This window comes from Trematomus bernacchii, unplaced genomic scaffold (assembly GCF_902827165.1).
Source record: "Trematomus bernacchii unplaced genomic scaffold, fTreBer1.1, whole genome shotgun sequence".
Classification (NCBI taxonomy): Eukaryota; Metazoa; Chordata; class Actinopteri; order Perciformes; family Nototheniidae; genus Trematomus; species Trematomus bernacchii.
Window position 1 is genome coordinate 22,576 of NW_022988013.1, and position 22,289 is coordinate 44,864.

The window sequence follows — 22,289 nt, forward strand, 5'->3', positions numbered from 1 at the left end:
CAGCTCCACAGATAAACCCCCAGTAGTATCTACATTCTTTGTTTCAAACCTAACTAATCCAAAAGTGGAAGTTTACTGATAGGTTGTGACTCTGAATTGCCAACAAAGTGGGAACGACCCCGACTTTCATCAGTAACTGTTGAAAATATCCGACCCTGTACTGTAACAGTAACTGTTTAACCTCGGGCTCAACAGCGCCCTCTGTGATTGGATCCTGAACTTCCTGACGGGCAGACCCCAGGCAGTGCGGGTGGGAAACACCACATCCTCCACCCTGATCCTCAACATCGGAGCCCCTCAAGGCTGCGTGCTCAGCCCTCTCCTCTACTCCCTGTTCACACATGACTGCGTGGCCACACACAGCTCCAACACCACTGTGAAGTTTGCTGACGACACGACCGTCATCGGCCTGATCACCGACGGCAACGAGGCGGCGTACAGAGAGGAGGTCGAAACCCTGACATCTTGGTGCCAGGATAACAACCTCCATCTCAACGTCAGCAAAACCAAGGAGCTGATTGTGGATTACAAGAAGCAGCAGAGAGAGGGACTCGCCCCATCGCCATCAATGGGACTACGGTGGAGAGAGTCAGCAGCTTCAGGTTCCTCTGTGTCCACATCACTGAGGACCTGACATGGACTCTTCACTGAGGACCTGACATGGACTCTTCACACAAACACCATCACCAAAACAGCTCGACAGCGGCTCTTCTTCCTCCGCAGGCTGAGGAGGTTCAACATGGACTCCAGGATACTCTGCAACTTCTACAGGTGCACCATAGAGAGCATCCTGACCTTCTACAGGTGCACCATAGAGAGGATCCTGACCTTCTACAGGTGCACCATAGAGAGGATTCTGACCTTCTACAGGTGCACCATAGAGAGCATCCTGACCTTCTACAGGTGCACCATAGAGAGGATCCTGACCTTCTACAGGTGCACCATAGAGAGGATCCTGACCTTCTACAGGTGCACCATAGAGAGGATCCTGACCTTCTACAGGTGCACCATAGAGAGGATCCTGACCTTCTACAGGTGCACCATAGAGAGCATCCTGACTGGCTGCATCACGGCCTGGTACGGCAGTTGCAACGCCCTCAACCGTAAGACTTTACAGAGGGTGGTGAAAACTGCACAGCACATCACCAGGACGGAGCTGCCATCCATGGAGGACCTCTAGTCCCAGCGGCTCAGGAAGAAAGCCCTCAGGATTATCAAAGACCCCCATCACCCCAGCAACAAACGATTCTGTCTGCTGCCGTCTGGCAGACGGTACCGCAGCATCAGGAGTGGAGTGCGCCAGCTGGGCGTAAGAAAGTAGGTCTTAACTCTAACGTCGGGCTTAGCTACGTCCGACTTAGTGATTCAAATTTACACCGAGTGCACCAAGCCTGACTAGTCTTGGTCGTAGCTGCGCCTGGTCTTAAGATGCGCGTCCATGTGAATCCACGTGAATACACGCAAAACAGTAATTGTTGCCAAGCAACACACGTCTACATAATTTAACACTCGTACTCCTCCATTCAGAGCAAGCTAAGACTTGGATAACGAAGTCATGGACAACGGAAACCAAAAGAAGAGAAAAACAAATTTTACCGATAGAGAGATTAGAACACTAATTGAAATATATGCATAAAACTTGCTAACTGCCAAATGTAATAATATAATGACAAACAAACACAAACTCGCAGCCTGGAAGTCAATCACTGGTGCGATAAATGACTTGGGTGATACAGATACGGACAGTGGAAGAGTGGAGGAAAAAGTGTAAGGACCTACTATCCAGAGCCAAAAAAGATGCTTCGGTTCTCAAAAACCCCCCTGCACCAAAAGCCTGACCATATAGCGATATAATTAGAGCTATTTTTGGAGAGGATTCCCCCACTTTCACGGGGTTGAATGGGATCGACAGCTCAGAGCCGTCAACCTCAACATTTGAAGAGGTTGACGCAGACGTGTCAGCTGTCACTATAAGTGGGGAAGAAATTAATAGAGTAACATCACCCTACATTATCTATCTCAACATTACCCCTGTGAGACATCACGGCTAGCAAGATAACAATTAGCAATCGCGGCAGTTGATAGTAACTGACAATAACTGACAGTAACTGACATTAACTTGCAATTTTACAGACTCAGAGGACCGCAGAGAAGAGGGAAGTCCCACACCCACAGCGTCAGTGATGAGTCAAGAGGAATCCCAAATAACGCCCACACCCCGAAAAATAAAGAGGGATTTTACAGAGCTACAGCGTGAACTGGTGGAGAAAGAGATCGTTCGTGTGGAGGTGGAGACTGCAAAACTGAGAGCAGATCCTATTCCGCCGGTGGTCCAGTCGGCCACGAACCCGGCCCGTCCTTGTGCCCGGCTCCCTGACTATGCCCGCCGCGGCCTTAGCCGCTTCTCTGCCTCTGCTGTGCCCCCGGGTCGTCCGCCCGAGACTCCCTCCGTGAACTCTGCCTTGCCCCGGGGCGTCCGCCCGAGACCCCTTCCTGGTCCTCTGCCTTGCCCCCGGGTCTTCCGGCCAAGAACCTTTCCTGGTCCTCTGCCGTGTCCAAACCCGTCCTCCGGACCCCCGCCACCACCCTTTTTGAAATGTTGGACTGTGTTAGGGACGTCTTGAATCCGTCCCTTAAGGGGGGTGGTTATGTCACGGTTTTAGTTTTGTCTGTCTAGTCATTTTTTTGTTGCAATTCTGTTCTTCATGTGTCTTTTCTTCTTTCCTGTGTTTTCCCTGGTGTGTCTGATTGTCTGATTGTGTTCACCTGTTGCCCTTGTGTTTCTGCCTCCCCTGCCCCGCTACGTCTTGTCCTGTGATTACCCTTCTGTGTATTTAGTCTTGTCTTCCCCTGTGCTCCATGTCGGTTCATTGTCTTTCCTGTCACCCTCTATGTTTGTCACTGTCGCCTTTTGTCTGGATGCTACCTTGTGCTACCTGTTTTTTGGATTCATGGTTTTTGTTTTGTTTTTTCATTGTCAACAGCTTTTGGTAAATAAAGCTCGCCTTATGTTACATTTTGAAACCCGCTTCCCTTTTTAAACTGAAGAGATTTGGGTCCTACCACTGCATATCACCAAGTTTTCATATCGTTTTGTGTGTAAAATAGATCGCTGCAGTGAACACGACTTTATGTATTTGTGTATGGTTTATTTGATTTGGAGGGAAGCAGTATACATAAAAGTTCAGAGAAGAAGCAACCCCTATATATTGTTTATTTCATTTCATTTTGGCACCATAGCAGAGGCACATATAGTGTGTATAATGTGCGAAGATTATAATGTCCCGTTTACTAAAATATGTATTGTTTTATGATGTTTAGTTGACAAAAATAGTCACTGTGCTACATTTTGCTGCATTCAAGCAGTACATCTGAAGACAAGAGTTGAGTCCCCCTTTGGCCAAAGAGGGAGTATATATATATATTGTAGTGATCACTTATTAAAACACTGGGTACATAATTCAATCAAGGAACTACAGGTTGGGGGTATTGTTCCGCACGGACACTAAAGCTTACTGTACCTCCGGGGTATATACTGTGTCCTCCTTCCTTTCTCTTTCTCTTGTCTCCCGGCTGCGACCCGACAACATGTGCGTTTCTGCTGCTCATTAAAGCTAACTTCGTACCTTCGATGCACCGCCTCCGACTCCCTCTCTGCACTACATTGGTGACCCTGGCGTCGTCGTCGGCGGCCACGGAGCCTCTGCTAGGCGGCGTGCCCCCACCAGGGAAGGTGCCGCAGCGTGTAGTGGCCATCACGTCAGGGTCACCAATGTAGTGCAGAGTGGGAGTCGGAGGCGGTGCATCGAAGGTACGAAGTTAGCTTTAATGAGCAGCTGAGAAACGCACATGTTGTCGGGTCGCAGCCCGGGAAGACAAGAGAAAGAGAAAGGAAGGAGGACACAGTATATACTCCTTGATTGAATTATGTAACCCAGTGTATTAATAAGTGATCACTACTATATATATATATATATATATATATACTCCCTCTTTTGGCCAAAGGGGACTCAACTCTTGTCTTCAGATGTATGCTTGAGTGCAGCAAAATGTAGCACAGTGGACTATTTTGTCAACTAAACATCATAAAACAATACATATTTTAGTAACGGGACATTATAATCTCCGCACATTAACTCTATATGTGCCTCTGCTATGGTGCCAAAATGAAATGAAATAAACAATATATAGGGGTTGCTTCTTCTCTGAACTTCTATGTATACTGCATCCCTCCATATCAAATAAACCATACACAAATACATAAAGTCGTGTTCACTGCAGCGATCTATTTCACACAAAACTATATGAAAACTTGGTTATATAGTTTTCTCCTGGAGACCAAGGGAAGACAGGCTTCTCCTGTTTTTTTCAGCCTTTTATCATTTTGATAATACAAATATATATTCTTGTCTGTGGTTGTTTTGGCGTTCAGGGCATACCAAGAGGTGTAACATTATTTTAATACCAAAACTAATATTGAAATAGAGTCTAGCTGAACAGCAACTAAGTAGTTGTAACATTACTGGGTTATTTGGTGATAACTACCAAAGTAAAGTAACTTCAGACGCAGACGTCACGTAGCTTCTCAGACGAGAGGGGTGGCGAGAGGTGGGTGGCGACAGGAGTGTCACGTTAGGACAGCTATATGCCATACATTTTTGCATACATTCACAGTAAATATTTATTCAGTATGATAGCTGTCTAACAGAAGTTAAACCATGTCTCACTTATTCTGACAATGTATTAACCCCAAATAAAAGAACCCAAAAAAAACCAGTTGTTAAATAATAGTGAAGTCACGTTGTAATAACAATAACTCATCTCTCTCGGTTTTTTGGAGTTTTCTTTGTGTGCTTTGCCAAACGCCACTGTGTCAAGTGTCCTATTAGAGTTGCCGTATGTAGTTGTCCAATATGGCGGACCATGTCGCACATGCGCAGTACAGATCGGGCAGGTGGACCGATCGGGTAGTGACAGGCGCCGATCGACACGATTGGCTGCTCAGTTAGTTCGGTCTTTGGCACTAATCACACCTCATAGTAGCAGGTCCGACCTCTCTCCACAGGTACTGCCACTTCCGTACCCCGACCTAAAGCCCTCACAGAGGTCCACCGCAGGGATTGTTTTTACAGCCCTATTTTTATTACACTCAAATTCACTTTGAACATTTTAGTTCCATTTTCACGTACATCTGCAACCAGGACTAAACTCAAAGCTTAAAAATCTACGACATGACACAAATGTTTTGGTATGTGCTGAAATATTTTCACAAAGGATATGTCATGGAATGAGGCTAAATGTGTTTTTGTGGTGCTTTTAACATACGACTAAATATGTAATCCACACCAAATCTTAGAGGCTACATTATCAAAATGTGCCCGTCATAGAATTAGGTATGCAGCTTTTACATTTGAAAATAATTTGAAATTGAAACCAAAACTTTTCATAGGATTATTTTGTTTGTTTCCTGCAGCTTTTACTTTTAATGACAACATATCTGAAGTTTTATCCACAGACAGACAGGCAGACAGACAAGAAATAAGACTCCAGGGACGAGCAGAGGTATTTTGTAAGGAAACTTTTATGTGCTTTGTGAAACTCACTTATCATTACAGACAGAAGGCGTTGCAGTTTCCAGTACAGCAGATAGGTTTGATATTAAAGAGTACAAAAAAAGGAAAATCACAATTCCAGAGTTCATTTCTCTCCAACCTCACAGGGAAAAAAAGCGAAAGAAAGAAGAGAAACAAGCTTTTGGTCCAAGTCTTTTCTTCTCAGTTCCTTCCCAGTCTGTCCCTCCCTGAGTCTCCCCCTCCTCTCCCCGTAACAGCCAACAACCCTAGAGGACTCAGTTAATCCTGGAATTTAGACCGAGCTTTCCCAGAAAGGGCCTGATTGATGCCCACACAACACCCAGAGCTCAGATATTGAAACACATTATGATTGCATAGTTTTCTTTTTTACATAATTTCCTTTTCTAGTATTTTTTAGTTGCACATAATGGAATGTTTACATAAAGACCCCTCGCCGATCTTTTCCCTCCCCCTTCTTTGCGGTATATTTTCTTTCCCTTTTCTTCAGGGACAGATGAGGGGTGTAGGGATGGGGGAGAGAACAGGAAGAAGTGGGGGAGACTGACTTTAGGAGAGAGTAAGAGCGAGGGACAGGGCTCTAGCCACCATTAGGCACATTTATTTGATTTTCTTCCACCATTTTTCCAAAAGTCTAAGGGGGGAGCTCCACAGCGCGTTACTATGGTAGCTCTTAAAAATCTAGGAAGTCAATGTCTCAATGAAATGACGTGGTATATAATTCTGCATTATTTCTTGTATATAAAACTGGACTAACTTTGACCAATACAATCTTACCTATCATATAAATGTATATTTTTTTTAATTTAAATAAGCACCTATAGCCCACCCCAGGAGGAGAATAGTTTCACAGAAGCAAATATTTGTTGATAATTATGGTGATGCTTGTCATGGGATTTATACAGGAGAAGGCCTTAGGTACATAAGGCTCCACTTCATGGCTACCAACTATTTCCACGATTATTTCCATTGCAGAGAGAAAAAGAAAGCTGAAGAAAAAAAGACTTCTGGAAGCTCAAACCTATCCACTGGTGAAACTGCTCTGTGTCGCTCTCATTGGCTTTGAAATATCAGCCTTTTTATTTTTATTTTTTAATATATGTCCCTCTACTGGAAGCCTGCCATCAATTATTCTCAACAACTCAAACTGTGTATGACATGATTCGCACTGGGAAAAAAAGTATATACAGCGCTGTGCCCCGCCCCCCCCCCCCCCCATCTGCACCAATCACCAGCCCCACCCAAAACCCACCCTACCACCCACCTGCTCCAGGAAATAAACAAAAGTGAGAAATGAACAAAGACAGGAGGAGGAAAAGAGCTGAGGTTAGACAGGTGACCCTTATCCAGCCACGTGGGAATTATGGGTAAATATGTCATTTTATCTCTGGTTGGTCAACCACCCCCCCTCCCATCCTTCTGACCCCCGCAGCATATATCTCTAGGATCTAATACACAAACCTCGCCAGTCGCCACATTCAAACCCCACGCCAACCCTGCCCCCCCCCCCCCAGCTGACAGAAGAAAGAAATTATAATAAAATAAACAAAAAAATAGCATAAGTATCAAGTAGCTTGTGCCCCCCCTCGCCCAGCCCTCCCCAGTTTAGCTCCACAAAGGCAGAGAGGGTGAAGCTAAGGACCCGCACTACAGAGCAACTGTCCCCCTGTCCCACAGCTGCCCCTGGATATGCCCGTTCATCAAATACCTTTTACAACAAATGGATTACTCTGGATGCGTTTGGAAAACATTCGACCCCGGCCCACCTAACTACAGTCCAATCAACACGCTCAGTCTCAAACACTCCTGATCCTTTCTAAAACGGCACACGCAGGGGCACCTCATAACCACCAATCAAATTCTTCCAATTGCTCACTTTCTGGCCTCTTCTCTACGCACAGAGTAACTCTCTACCCCCCCTCCCTCCCCCCACTGGTCTGTGCAGCCCTCCTCTACAGGTCGCTCTCTCCGTACAGGGCGGTGGAGAAGGACATGTAGTCCAGGGCCCCGGGGGCGGCGTCGGGCCCCGTGTAGGGCGCCATGCGGGCGATTGCAGTACTCCGCCTGGTCGGGGGGGGAGCTCCCTCCGCAGCTCCTCGGGCCGTGATGAAGGTCTGATGGACACAAAGAGGAAGGTACTTACAATATATCACAATGTGACAGAATAACTTACAAAATTGTTTATACAAAAGATTAATTTGAGAATTAAAGGTTATTGTTTTTGTTTGTCCAATTAAGTTTGAATGTACTGCAGTTTGAAAGAGATGGGATAAAAGGAGGGAAATATCCAAAAGCTTCCATCTCAAATACATTATCTTTAGCATCTGGTTTTCTTTGCCAAATCAGAACCAAGAATCATATTTGTTCTGTTAGTGTGAGCTTTATGCTTCATACAGACTCCTGCACAAGAACCATTGTGATTTTTGTTGTTGTTGCTTTAAAAACGGGAAGCTATATAATTCTGTGTGATAAAACACACACACACACACACTCATCACTAGGAATGGGTATCGTTAGGATTTCATCGATACCGATACCGGTATCTTTCGATACTTTTCAATAATTTGGTGCTCAAATTATAGACATGATTACAAGATGTGAAGATTAAACAGTCATTTTATTGTAATTTATTTGTATTTATTATTTAATGTAACTTTTTCAATGTCATACCAAGCAGGTGTGAGTGTGTTTGACAGTGTGTCTCTGGAAGGGGGGCGGTAATTAGGGGCAGTTCATAAATCCATGTAAACATGACCATTATTCAAAACGAGATGCTGCGTGCGCAGTGGCGTTTTCTCCCGGAGGCCAAGGGAAGCCAGGCTTCCCCTGTTTTTTTGGATTGTAGTTATAATTTAAATAAATAAATAAAAACACTTTGTTTTGTTTCGATAATTCTCCTTTGCTGTGTGTTGCTGCCGGCCCGTCTCTCCCCCACTCTCATTGAGTATTTTACAAAGAGTGAAACAAACAGCGCCCCTCTAGATGTTATGGTGAAACAGTAGATTGCATTCACTGTTGCGAGAGGAGGCCAGCCGAATCGGGCTTCCCTTGGTGAAAAAAATTGAGGGATTGACCAATCAGATGAGGCCCACGTGATGCCCCTGCCAACCTGTGATTGGTCAGGGCCATGCCAAGGGAAGCCAGCCGCCTCTGGCTTCCCTTCAGAGGCGGCTGGCGATTTGATTGGACACTGCCATCCAATCAAATCACATCAACATCAGTTTTACTACGTACTGTAGTAGCCTACTGTAACTGTCATCACCGCCGTTTGAAATGATCAAGCAAATGAAGCATTATTTATTCCATATAGGGCCTCACCTGAATAGATGAGATTGTTTATATTTTTTAATTACTTTTGGACTACGGACTGAGCTAATTACAGAGACGAGGACTGTTGCTGCACTTGCCGTGTGTTAGAAAGGGAAGGGAAGAGAAGGTGGACTATCGCATGCAAATGTTTCTGTACATAATTGTTTTTGAATTCATGTGTTTCATACACGCCTACTGATACTTTGATGTGAAAGTAAAACTTTAAAGGTCTCCTGATTTACTTTGTGAATGAATGCTTCTTTTTTTATTCATTACCGAATCTGCACTGCGCATTGAGCGGCTGGTATTGCATTTGGGGGGGGGGGGTGTGTCTGCATAAATTAATAAGAAAATGCTTAAATTAATAAGACGAGAGAGTTTCGGCTGGAGAGTGGGTGCGGACCTGTCGGTTAGATAACAGGCGTGTGCAAGTCCTGCATCTGTGTGATACAAATGTGTGTAAATGATACCGGGCGCTGTAATCACTCATCTGGTTACGTTATTGACCACCCCCCAACCCCCAACCCAAAAAAAATGGGCTTCCCTACATTTTTCCCCACGCCACGCTACTGTGCGTGCGCACCTCATAAACCGAAGCTCCAGTCGGCTAACCATTATAATCAGTTTATTGCGTTTATTATTTATAATTGTAATGATGGATTATCAGTAATCATTTTAAAGTTACACAGAGACATTGGATTAACCGTTTTTTATGCCCTTGAACACAACTTTTGATCACAAAACAGCAAAGGTAAGACATAATTATCCTCATGGCTAAACGTGAAGTGAAGTTGTTTTCTTGCTCTTTCCTGGCTGCTAGTTCAGTGAGTTTTATACCAATGGAATCTGTGGAATCTCAGCTTTCATGTGATATGTCGTTTGTGCAGATAACATGACGTAGAAAAGATCGCTTTTGCCAGTTATGTGCTAAAGTAGCCGTTAGCCCCGTTAGCCCGTTTCGCTAAGTGTTGATTTAGACCAGGGGTGGGGAACCTCCGGTCCCCGGGCCGTATACGGCCCGCGAGACGATTTTATATGGCCCTCGAGGTCATTTTTAAATACGCACATTTTTTTTTTTAAAGAAATCTAGACTGCAAAATAATTAAAAAAGCGAGTGCCTGTTTTTCCTGGCCAAGGTCAGGGTTCTTGAACACAACACGAGCCTAACGTGTCATCACGTGGTATATGTCTCGTCTGAAAGGGGTGTAGTTCTGACGGAGAGCATTGGAACGCCGCTCGGGCGCTTCAAAAATTGCAGTACCCATAAAGAGCTGTACAGATGGCGCAGTTTTTGCGTGGCTGTGTCTTTAGTTGTAAGCAGGGGCGGACTGGCCATTGGGAATGCCGGGAGTTTTCCCGGTGGGCCGGTTGTTATTAGCATCTGGTTAGCTAACTATGCTAACGAATATAAGAAGCTTTTTCTACAACCAGTGAGGTAAAGGCACATCTTTATATGATCATTATAGTTATAACAAAACTGGAGAATAAAGTAAAAACTGGTATAAAATACTATACGACAGTAAAAAAAAGTTGTTATTAATAAACAAGAATACAGTTTGAAAGGAGAGTGATTTGTAAAATATCCATAAAGAAAAATGTAATCTGCGTACAGTTCTGTTTCATATGGTGTTGAGAGATGTATCCATAGATCTCTTCATGTTGCTCTCAAAGTGCACCAGATTGATGCTCTTAACAACCGTGCACGTGCATGCATGCGCGAGTCATGGTGAGATATCTGGATTAAGAGGTTGCTTTTTCTTTGCACAGCATGAAAGAAAGGCCAAATGAATGGGCTGTGATTTTAGTATTTTTAAGCAGAGGTCAATCATTTGTACGGCCCTCGAGGATGTTGTAAAAATTGAAATGGCCCTTGAGATGAAAAAGGTTCCCCACCCCTGATTTAGACTCTTGGTGTTGGACTTCTGTTCCGTGTAGGTAAAATGGTTAATATCGTCTGTTAGCTGAGTTTTTCCCGTTAAGTGGGTATGCATCATTAATAAATGAAATGTTAAGAAGCCTTGAGACGCTGTTTCTAGCAAGATGTTGCGTCTGCCCCTATGGTCTGCCCCTGGGACGGGAGTCTCACAATAATAAGAGCGCTGTTAGGAGAGATGACGAGTGGCATTCACAGTGGCCAATCAGAGTGGTACTCAAACCGGATACGTCACACGGGATGAGGGTTCCCAAACAACCAGAATTGTTTAAACTAAGAAAGTAGCGTAATTCATATACCGATAGCAGCACCGTTTGTGTAACAGTATACCGATGCCGTCCAATCGGCTACCGGTACTGACTTAGTACTGGTTCTCGATACCCATCCCTACTCATCACTGTATAAATACCCACACACACACACACACACACACACACACACACCTTGTCAGCGGCCAGGATCTTGAAGGAGGCGATGACCTGGTCTGCGGTGTCCCGTGTCAGTCGTTTCCCCTGGACATGAAGTCGATGAAGGCTTGGAAGTGACGGCTCCGCTGTTGTTGGGGTTCCACTATGCTCATGATGCGAGCAAACTCACTGTCTCCCTGGCAACCGAAAAAACAACAGATTAACCAGGAGACAGCATTTTGTACACACACGCAGGGACAGGTGGGGACACACAGTGTGCAAAACATCAGGACCTCCATTAATGACTGAGCTGGAGATTTTGGTTTTTGCCGGTCCCAATATTTTACATTTCACATTTATCACATGCAAATACATACATAACACTGTTTAATACCAATGAGAAACACAGACATATGAGGACACTAAGGACTGTGTCATTTGGATGCTCAATAGTCAACTAAAGCAGCAGAGGAGCAGGTACAAAGCAACAGATAGAATAAAAGCAGCGAGAGGATCAGGGGGGAGAGCAGGGTGTCAGCAGGGTCAACTCAGATTTAAGCCAGAACAACAACAACTAAACTGAGCAAGACTGTAGTTTGGAAATATTTTCAAAAACAATATTGAGCTTTGCAATAAAATAAGAAATACTATTGTTTATTTTGTATTCCTTTGTTTCTTCAAAAATCAAACCAAAAGGCCAGGTAGTCTACTAAAATGTTGATTTAAGAGAAAATGTAAATGCTGACCAAAATGAAGAGATATGTTGGTGATTACTCTGCAATACAGATCTCCAGCCCTTCTCATAAGGAGTTGATTGCTTACTGGAAATGTAGCATGATGGCACACATCTTTAACATCTTCCCAGACTTGGTGTGGTCATTTCAAGACAAACTAAATTGAGTTCAGATGTTCGTGGCCCTGCTGACCCCCGACAGCATCATGCCAGCAGCAGTACCAGGCTGTATCCTGTAGAAATGAGTAGAGCCCGGAAATCCTCTGAGACCATCAGTCCCGATCTCTTCTGTGGCGCCACAGCCAAGGCCCAGGTGATAAGGGGAGAGAGACACAGGTGGCAGAGAGGAGGAGGAAGGAGAGGATGAAGATAGAGGAGGAGTGGTGCACAGAAACAGAGATGTTGTAGAGAAAATGTTGGAGGGGTGTGAAAAAAAGATAAAAAGCACAAACAGTTAACAGCAAAAGTTAAACCTGACGGACAGACAGGAGAAGGGAGGGAGGGCGGGGGGGGGGGGGGGGCTGTTCAGAGAGTGAGAGGGAGCCTGATCCAGCTGAAGCACAAAGCCCCCAGGTGGACAAACAGGGACGCAGCATCTCTGCCTCCATGCTGAGGGACGGACCCCCGCGGGACCCCAGAGCAGGAGCGCTGACTCAGCACTGACCACTCTACTGTGTCTGGTTTCCTTCATATCAGATGAACATGATCAATGAAGCATTCCATCATCTAAATATAGCAGGACATCTGGGATTATGTTTCTTTAAATCTGAAAATAACAAATCCAATTTTATCAATAATCTAGATGTTTAGAGATTGCACATGCACTGTCTGACGTTATTGTCTTGTTCAAGCCCATGTTCAAGGTCAATTGTAATAAATCACAAATTATTACCAAATGTGACAGTACGAACTGGTAAATATTTAGTAAAATAAAAGTCAATTAAGGCCTATTCCAACTGTAAACGGTAACATTTATTTGCATCACATTTTTGTTTACAGAAGTGAATTGATTTACCAGACAAATATAGTTTTGACCTCATCAGAGCACCTTCATTAACATCTCAAAATCAGGCAAAAATGTTTTGTAAAACAGGGATGACAATCCAGTATATGCTTCAATTGTTTGTAATGTATTACATTGCTAAAATATTAATTTCTCTGTCTCTGGCTCCTCACAGTAAGAGTGTAGGGAGATTTTGTATAACTTCCAGATAAGAGATCCCTGCTTCAGACAGCTTCAGTGTGTGGTCAGCGCTCCTGCTCAGAGGCTAACCCCACCTCTTTGCTCAGAGTCTAACCCCACCTCTTTGCTCAGAGTCTAACCCCACCTCTCTGCTCAGAGGCTAACCCCACCTCTTTTGCTCAGAGTCTAACCCCACCTCTTTGCTCAGAGTCTAACCCCACCTCTCTGCTCAGAGGCTAACCCCACCTCTTTGCTCAGAGTCTAACCCCACCTCTTTGCTCAGAGTCTAACCCCACCTCTCTGCTCAGAGTCTAACCCCACCTCTTGGCTCCGCCCACACTGCAGATCCTACCTGCTTGTTGTTCTCCACATCGTAGCCCAGACTGATCAGACAGGCCTTGAACTCTTCGGCCATCAGAGCCCCGCTGTGATCCTGAGACCAGCCAAACAGCCAATGACAGAGCGCCACGTCATGAGGATGAACCAATCACAACATAGGGATGGTGGTGACCATGAGATCCACAGCATGCAGGGAGGAGATGGAGACATGGAGGATGGAGACACACAGACATTCACTGATGTTTAGACAATGTCAACACACAGAACTCAACAGGAAGTCATGATGGCCCCCAGACTCCTTTTCAACACATCTCGAGGTAATAATGAAACACTTATAAATGGTTTATACTAAAAATTCACTTTGAAAAAACTGAAAGGGTTTCTGCTTGGTAATACAGAAGAATACTATAAATGGGTTATTGAGAGCCACATGCATTCTTCTAAAATATATTATATTAGAATATAATAATCGAGGAGTCAGTATGTCCTCTATTTAAAAAGAGGTTCACGTTGTAGATTGTGGGACATTTAAAAGGTTCTAGTATCATGCTGTAGAATAACACTGATGTGATGGGTGACCACAGGAAACAGAGTGACACACAGTGACACACACATAGTGGTGTGAGATGGTGAATGATGGGGATGCCCACCCACTCCCTTCCCCTCAAAGAGCCAATGTTTGAAACGACCATTGGACACAGAGGTTTGCGGACATATTCTGCTTTTTACCCCCAACTAGGCACCAGTTGTGTGAACAGTGCCGCAGATAGATTATTTTAAAACTAAACTACATCAATGTCCTGACATTAACATGCAGATTCATTTATAGAAAAGCTGCCTCTTTTCCTCACTCTTTGCCCTCTCCACAGCAAACACTGTGCTCTGCTAACACCTGACCTTCACCCCCACCCGACTTGTGCTAGTTACTAAAATCAGGATGGATACTCACACGCTTGGCTCCTCTCTCACCCCCTTGTAAGGTCTAAACATTCATTCATCAAGTTATACATTTATATAGAAAGGGCTAAATCCTCACATCAAAACACAAACTTTTATGATAGTTAATGTACAGTCATATATGAATACATATGCCATAGATAAGACAATACCATGAAAGAAACACAAAGTTTTGGGTTGAGGGCTTAATTTGTTGTTGTCCTAGTAGAGTGTGGTGTAGCATGCATGCATTACCATTGTGCCAGAGTATATGTATTTATATTTACTGCTCTGATTTATTTCTAAAATTCTGAAGCTTCCATGTGTCGTAAAAGGGCGGTTGCCTAGAAGTAGCTAAATTAAATCAATAAACGTCATCACCCTGAATAGCTCTGAGTTTAGCAGTGGTGATGATAAAGTCATGTGACCGTGGTTAGTTAGCAAAAGATCATCTATAGAGATTATCCATAACGTGTAGGTATCATAAATGTTTTGCCACGGAGTTTTCTTCTGCAATAATCAATTCAATACCAATCAAGTATATTTAAAAGTTTACAACCATTCTGTGACAGTGTGTACAAACAGAACCCGACAGGTGTGTAATGAGCCGTGGCCCCGCAGCTCGGCCCCGCAGCTCGGCCCCTGACCTTGTCAAAGTGGTTGAAGGAGGCGCGGTACTCGTAGAGCTGCTCCTGGCTGATGCCCTTGGCGTCACGCGTCAGGATCTGGTTCTCCACCTCGTTGATGGTCCTGGCGATGGTGGTCAGCAGCTGCTCCCAGCCCACACGCAGGTGCTGCGGGGGGGGGGAAGGGGGGGAACATGTTACTCATTGTCTCTCAGAGTTTTACTCTCTGTACTGACCTTAGGGAATGTACAGAGGGAATCTTATAAAAACAAACTGCTTGTATGTGCTTATAGTCTTAATTCCCAGCACTGTGATTTCAGGATCCAAAGTGGCACATTTGTATCTGTGTGCTGATTTTGACTAGCAAAAGTAGTGTTGCGACCATTGGATATAGAATCACAAGTTCAAAATTAATATCTCTACTGTGGACAATTTATTTTCAATTAGATAAGCAATCTTTCCAATCTAAATGATCCTTCACCTTAAACTTTAAATGGACCAAAAATTCATCAAAATCAGCCCACAGAGTACAAATATGGACATTTTCTAGTTAAAACTGCCATTGTTGATCCTGCAAACATCAGACATTTCTATAATTTATTTTGTTCTATACATTTCTAACATACAACTTTGGGGTACTCTACATTTCTGGGTTCACAATAGGACTCTATGAGTTGGCAAATGAGTATTAACTAGTATCCTTAAAAAAGCAGCGGGCAGCAGTGATAGAGTGGATTCTTCCTTAAAGGGGACCTATCATGCAAAATGCACTTTTGTACGTCTTTTCTACATGAATATGTGTCCCCGGTGTTCCAGGGAACTCACCAAGTGTCAGAAAACACAACCCTCTCTATTTCCTCCATACCCAAATCTCTAAAAAAGGGGCTGCAACGGATCTGATAAAAACTGATCCAGATTTGAACACTGTCCTGACGTCAGGACGGTGGCGCTACGGCTATTGGGCCAACTCCACCAATCAGGAGGAGACAGCCACGGCCATTGCCCCCCTCGTGCCTCAAGGAACGAGGGGACCGTGCGGCAGAGTTTCAGTTTCAGTTTGTTTCGCCGGTCAAGATGTCCGTTAAAGTTTAAATCTTCCGGACAAAATTAGAAAAGTGCCGGTCAAAGGTCTTCTTTGTTATTTATTGAGCTTTAAAACAAATGAATAACGACTCTATATAATAAAACACGGAGGACGGAGATCTCTTTTTCTCCCCCTCTTCTGACAGCCCAGCAGCTGATCAGAGCACGTCTCCCCTCTCCTGCAGGGGGGCGTGGTCAGCAGAATCAGACCCGTAGACAGCAAACAGCACATAGAGCGAAATGAGGCATGGCTAAAATGCATGATCTGTTTGGTATTTTGAAAACAGAAACGTATAAATATACCTTATATAGGTATGGCCCTACAATATACAGGGTTCTTACACCTTTTCCAAAGTCAAATTCAAGCACTTTTCAAGCATTTTCAAGGTGCATTTTCAAGCTTTTCTAGCATCTTACAGCTGTTGTAAATTACATATTTATATACACATACTTATACTCAAATGATTATTTCCCTACCTCACATTAAATCAGATGTTCTTTATGCTATAAACAACCAAATGTGTGTTTCATAATAGCATTCTACATGAGGATGAAAAATTAAAAATGTTAGAAAAGAAAACTAAGTTTAATATTTCAAAATGAGTGACCCATCTGTACGTAGACTGGGCATCCCATATCACCTGGCTGAGCCAATATAAAACAATCAGCCAAATAACTTTTCAATATATTATTGATTACTATTTTTGAGGTACTTTTAGGTTGGCAGTAAACACAAGTCAGAGGTAAATGGTGTACTTTTCCTCCACTACATGTATTTAATACCTTTAGTTACTTTACAGATGTGGATGAATGATGTGAAATATAATCAAGTGTTAAATCAGACTTTAGTTCCACCTGGAGTAAATTCACAAGCTACTCTGCAGTATACAAAGTCATTCAAACTAGCTGCACCTTTACCAGCTTTGATAACACCTTCATGATCAATCATTATAAAACATATCATATACAATTATTAGGGATGCTCCGATCGCCAATTTGGAGCCGATCGCCGGAATCAGTATCGGCCGATACCGATACCGCTCTCTTTTCCTCTCTCCCCCTCTCTCTCTCTCCTGACAGCCCGTCAGTATCTCCTGCAGCTCACTGATCCAGTAATGAGCGACCCGACAGTGAAGAATAAATATATTTATAGCTAGTTTAGCTTGTTCCAGAGGTAGATCAAATAGCTAAGTGTGTTAGGTCTAACTCTTAATGTGTGTTCTGCTCCGCTCACCGGTCCGTCACAGCGGGTGGAGCTGCAGGATTTCTGCTTCACACAGACGTTGCATACCGCTATTTTATTGTCATTTTCGGACACTTAAAATACTGCCAGACTAGTGAAGCCATTTTGGCGAGCTTGTTTTGCCGCGCACAGAGAAAAGTGTCATGTATTTTACATGCAACGATAGCCTAATCTAAAATGCTCTACTCTGGCGTACCTTTCGTGTGGTGTGTGGCTCGTCAGCGCAGACTCTCGCATCGTTATTGTTGCACACTTTGCAGGAGGCTACTCTTAGGCTTCGCTTGACCCTCGTCTTAGCCATGGCTTGTATTTGTCTTCTGCTAGCCAACGCTCGTTGAAACGGCAACCTACTGTCATCTATCACTCTCATCAGAATGCCCAGGTCACACACGTAACAAAAACACTTGCCGGTCACGCGCATTGCGCGGGAAGGCCGGAGCGGAGCTGTTTTATGTAAAAGCGAAGCAATTAAGCGCGCTCCGACTTCTTTATTTTCTTTTAATCTAAAAAGCGAAGTAAAGCATTTACAATTTCAAGCACTTTATCCCAAATTCAAGCACCATTCCCAAAATTAAAGCATTTTTCAAACCTTGAAAACACCTCGTACAATTTCAAGCATTTTCAAGGATTTCCAGCACCCGTACGCACCCTGAATATATCATTTAAATATCGCATGATAGGTTTCCTTTAAGGCTTGAGATGTATGTGTGAAGTTACCTCCATTGTGTAGGAGGTGTATTGGTTATCGAAGATGAGGGCCTCCTGGATGAGCTGGTGGGAGCCCTCCAGGGTGTTGATCTCTGGCATGTAGGACATGATGGACGTCTGGTAATCCCTCAGGTTGGTCAGCTGGTCCTCCAGAGTGCCGTTCATCTCAATGGATATCCGGCCAATTTCCTGCAGACACACAAACAGTATTTACTATCCTGTTTATCCTACAAATACACTGATTTAAGAAGAAATGACATCCACCCAGAGGTCGCGTTAACCGAATATTTTCCGTCTATGACGGAATCTTTCCAAGAATGACGGACAAATCTGAAAGCAGTCCGTCATTTTGACAGATTAGAACGCAACTCGGAACAGCGCCAAAATGTCCACCAGCGGCCCACATTATATTACATCCTTAGTGGCCAGGTCGACTGAGGGCGATCTACTGTACTATGGGCGTTATTCCCTATCTTTATTCAAGAGCGTGGTCTTTAAATTTGAGAGCATACTTTATTGATTTCACGTTCAGATGATGTATTTCTTTCCCTCAAACCCTGTCCTCACACTCAAACAGTGCCTGCTTACACTTAGATTAGCTCTGCTTCTGCTCAACTGTACGCTTGCACTCAGATATATTGCTGTTTACAGATTTCCTGTGTTCCAGCTTAAAACCTTCTCCTCGCACTCAGGCTGTTTCTGTGCGCTCGTGAAATGTCTGCTCTCAGATTTCTGCTGTGCGCGCTTGGATCTTTTGTGCAACAACCCTGTCAAAATCCCTCAACCAATAGGAGGCCTGGTGTCCTTGCGGGTGCGTTCGCTTTACTCATTAGAGCGTCCCGTAAGGGCGGTTACTCTTTGGTTTATAAACTACCGCCCTCCAAGGCTTTATAACATAACATGTACTTCACTCGTTTAATTTACAACTTTTTACATACATAATAGCTACGTTCAGTGGCGGACTGGGACAAAAAATCAAAATAAAATAGTCCCTCCGTTGCCTTCTGCACAACACATAGTGCGAGGTGGTTGCTATGCAACAACGATAACAGCTAGCGTACTGTAACTATTATTTAGTAATTCACACCCCTGTCCAGTTGGTGGCGAGTGTGTGCATATTAAGTAGCTATTGTTTAGTCTTGTATTTGACCTCGTTTATTACCTTTAGGATTTTTTTGCTGCAGTAGTTTAGCAGTTGCTATGACAGCACGGCGTTGCTAGTTAATTTTCAAAATAAATAAACAAACAATACCAGTGGGCCAAGCACGAGCCTGTTCATATTGTAGCGCTCACCGCTATTCAAGATCACAGATCACTCGAGCCTTCACGTTACCAAATAAGGAGTGAGAGAGACGCGTAGCCAAAACCGAAAGCTGCGATAGACTCTGGTGGCTACCATTAGCAGCTAATATTAATTCTCCGATTTTTACATAAAAATTGAATTGGGGATTATCAATATTTTTTTCAAAGTGACAGACACATTGCTATAACCTATGGATTCACTTTCAGCCGCGTTTTTCTCGTTTTAATGCCATTGAACACAACTTTTGATCAGAATAACAGCTAAAGGTGAGCATATCTCCGTGTTTTGCTCCCTAAAGCTACTCGTGTGTTGTCTGTATTTGCTTCCCCTGTCGCGAGTTCTGATCGCTCAGTGATGATACTTATATTTCTATAATCTGTGGACTCTCAGGATGTTATCTAAGCTTGTTTGTGCAGATCCGATAAGTATATCGATCGATTTATACCTAGAGTTTTGTGCCAAGTGCGTTACCATGTTTTCGCTCAGGGCTCATTTAGACCCTTCTTGTGAGACTTGTGTTTTGTTTCGGTAAAAATGGTTCGTTTCATCAGTTAGCTGAGTTTCTTCCCATTAGGAGGGTATGACACATTCATAGTTTTTTTAATACCCCGAGACACAGTGTCGTGGGGCTTACAGGTTTTAAAACATGAAAAATAAAACGACGGGTAATAATGGATGATGACGGAAATTTTACGATCCCGTCCGTCAAAATGACAGACAACGAAAAAGTCTAACGCAACCACTGCATCCACCATATCATGCAGCAATGTTTGATTCTTTATAAAACCCTTAATCCAGCACCAAATCTATTTTTATTTAACCCTTTCTTTTGAAGCAAGTGTGAAAATAGCTAATTATTTGACTGAAGGGTAGATTGGTGTATTTTTCTTTCATTATTTCAACATTAAAACGCTCACAATGAGTTGCAGAAGCTCAGTTTAAAAAAACAAAAAAACAGTAAATGTGCAGCAGAGGAAGCTTCAAAATATATGATGAAGCTGTATTGGCATGAATGGTTCTGGGTTAAGCAGTGTGTGTTCAGCATTTCAAAGGAACAATTCAAAAACAAGTGATTTATAAACATAGTGAGTCAATACATTTAGAAACTGGCACAAAAGCATTGAGCTGTCTTAAAACGTTGAAACCTTGAGCAGGGTTTAACTTCACTAAAGCTCTGAACTCTCACACTGATCCTCATTACCTCCATCTTTGCCTGTATGTAGGCGCCGACCGTGTTGGCCTGCGTGGCGAACTTGGCTCTCAGACTGTCGTTGTTGTTCTGCTTGTTCAGCTCCTCCTGCAGGGCCGTGTCACGAAGGGGCACCATGCCCATTGCCTGCAACACACACACACACACAGCTGTAAGAGAGCAGCAGCTGGAGAAGGGCTTTAAATCATTCAGACTCCACAGATCAGGTCTGGCTTCTGAGGAAAGGTTGTCTATATAAGTCTGATCAATGACCACAAAACCACATCATAAAATGATTATTGAACACAGGGTACTGCTTAGAGTTCTGGTATGCACACTTTAAAAGCAGCATTAGTGTTAGTGGCCATTATTGGTTTACTGTAGGCAGTTTTATCCCCCCCCCCAAAAATGGACACAAATAAATAAGTGTAGGAGGCAGATATGACTGAGTGGTGTTCCTTCCCCGCCGAACTGCTTTAAAAAAACACCCAAATCCGAGGGAGATACAATACATTTACAATTTGTATTGCACTACACTAGTACATTTAAACTCAAGGGGGCATAAACTGCACTACGTTTTGTGCAGGTATAATCCCCAGGAAGCCCAGGCCACAGCCCACCTTCTCCCACTTGCTGTCGATGCTCTGCGGGGTGATGGTGGTGTAGGGGTTGGCAGCGCTCAGCTTGATGCCGTTGCTCTGGGCGATCTTCTGCACCTCCGCCTGGATGGCCTGGATGGCCTCCCGCTCCTTGTTGGCCTCTGCCAGGGTGGACTTGAACTGCTCGTGGGCTGTGATCAGACCCTGAGGGGGGAACAACGTTTGGTTTTACCTGCAGCAGTTTTATGTTTAGCCAGGTATAGTTAATCTCACATTATAATGTATGTTATTTTGCTCCCAGTACTGTATAATTCACATTTCTTTAGGGTTGTCAATATATTCATTTTATATCCAATTGTGATATGAGACTAGATATTGTGTTAGATTTCTGAAATTGTTATATTGAACAAGTGTTGTCTGTTCCTGGTTTTAAAGGCTGCAGTAAAGTGATCATTTTTACAAATGTACCAGACTGTTCTAGCAGCTTATTTGCCTTTAGCAATTACATCCACAAAAATATGAGTGTTTTAAAATAATATTATTTTGTAAATATGTTGTGAAAGCACAAAAAAGTTAACCCGACAATAACGTTGAAATACAAATAGAGGTATTTGATCAGAAATATTGTGATATTTTTCTTCATATCGCGCAACCCTTCTTTCTTCAGTAACTCCTCTTGTGCATATGTCCAGGACAAAGCAATCATTCACCCCCCTCCTGTGTTACCTGGATCTCCTCGATGTTGTGCACGATGAACATGTCCTGCAGGTCCTCCATTGCTCCCTCCATCCAGTTGTTGAAGGGCGCTGCTCTCTTGGCGTACTCCAGGTACAGCTCATCGATGGACTCCAGCTGCTTCTCTGTCCTCTGTGGGCACACAGAATTTAAATGTTTTGATATTAATATTTGATAAAGTTGTTCTAGGACTTTAGACACTGGGAATATTATTATTTTGCATTTTTCTTTTCACTTTATTAAATAAAACACATTTGGCACTGGGACATTAAAACCACCTGATTGCATCAGTCAATCTATATGTGATCACACACACATAACAGAGAAATATGTGTGGAGAGAGAGAGAGAGAGAGAGAGAGAGAGAGAGAGA

At 43.5% G+C, this 22,289-nt stretch overlaps 1 protein-coding gene across 1 annotated transcript; it reads right to left on the reverse strand.

Annotated features, from left to right (window-relative positions):
• Window positions 1–5,563: 5,563 nt before the first annotated feature.
• On the reverse strand, window positions 5,564–22,049 carry LOC117472214 (alpha-actinin-4-like; the record flags this gene model as incomplete). Its single annotated transcript, XM_034117384.1, is given in 8 exon segments — window positions 5,564–7,705; window positions 11,277–11,437; window positions 13,509–13,589; window positions 15,079–15,225; window positions 18,101–18,280; window positions 20,596–20,730; window positions 21,204–21,386; window positions 21,909–22,049. Coding segments are annotated over 7 exon segments (972 nt in total), but the record flags the coding sequence as incomplete, so codon positions are not given.
• Window positions 22,050–22,289: the final 240 nt, after the last annotated feature.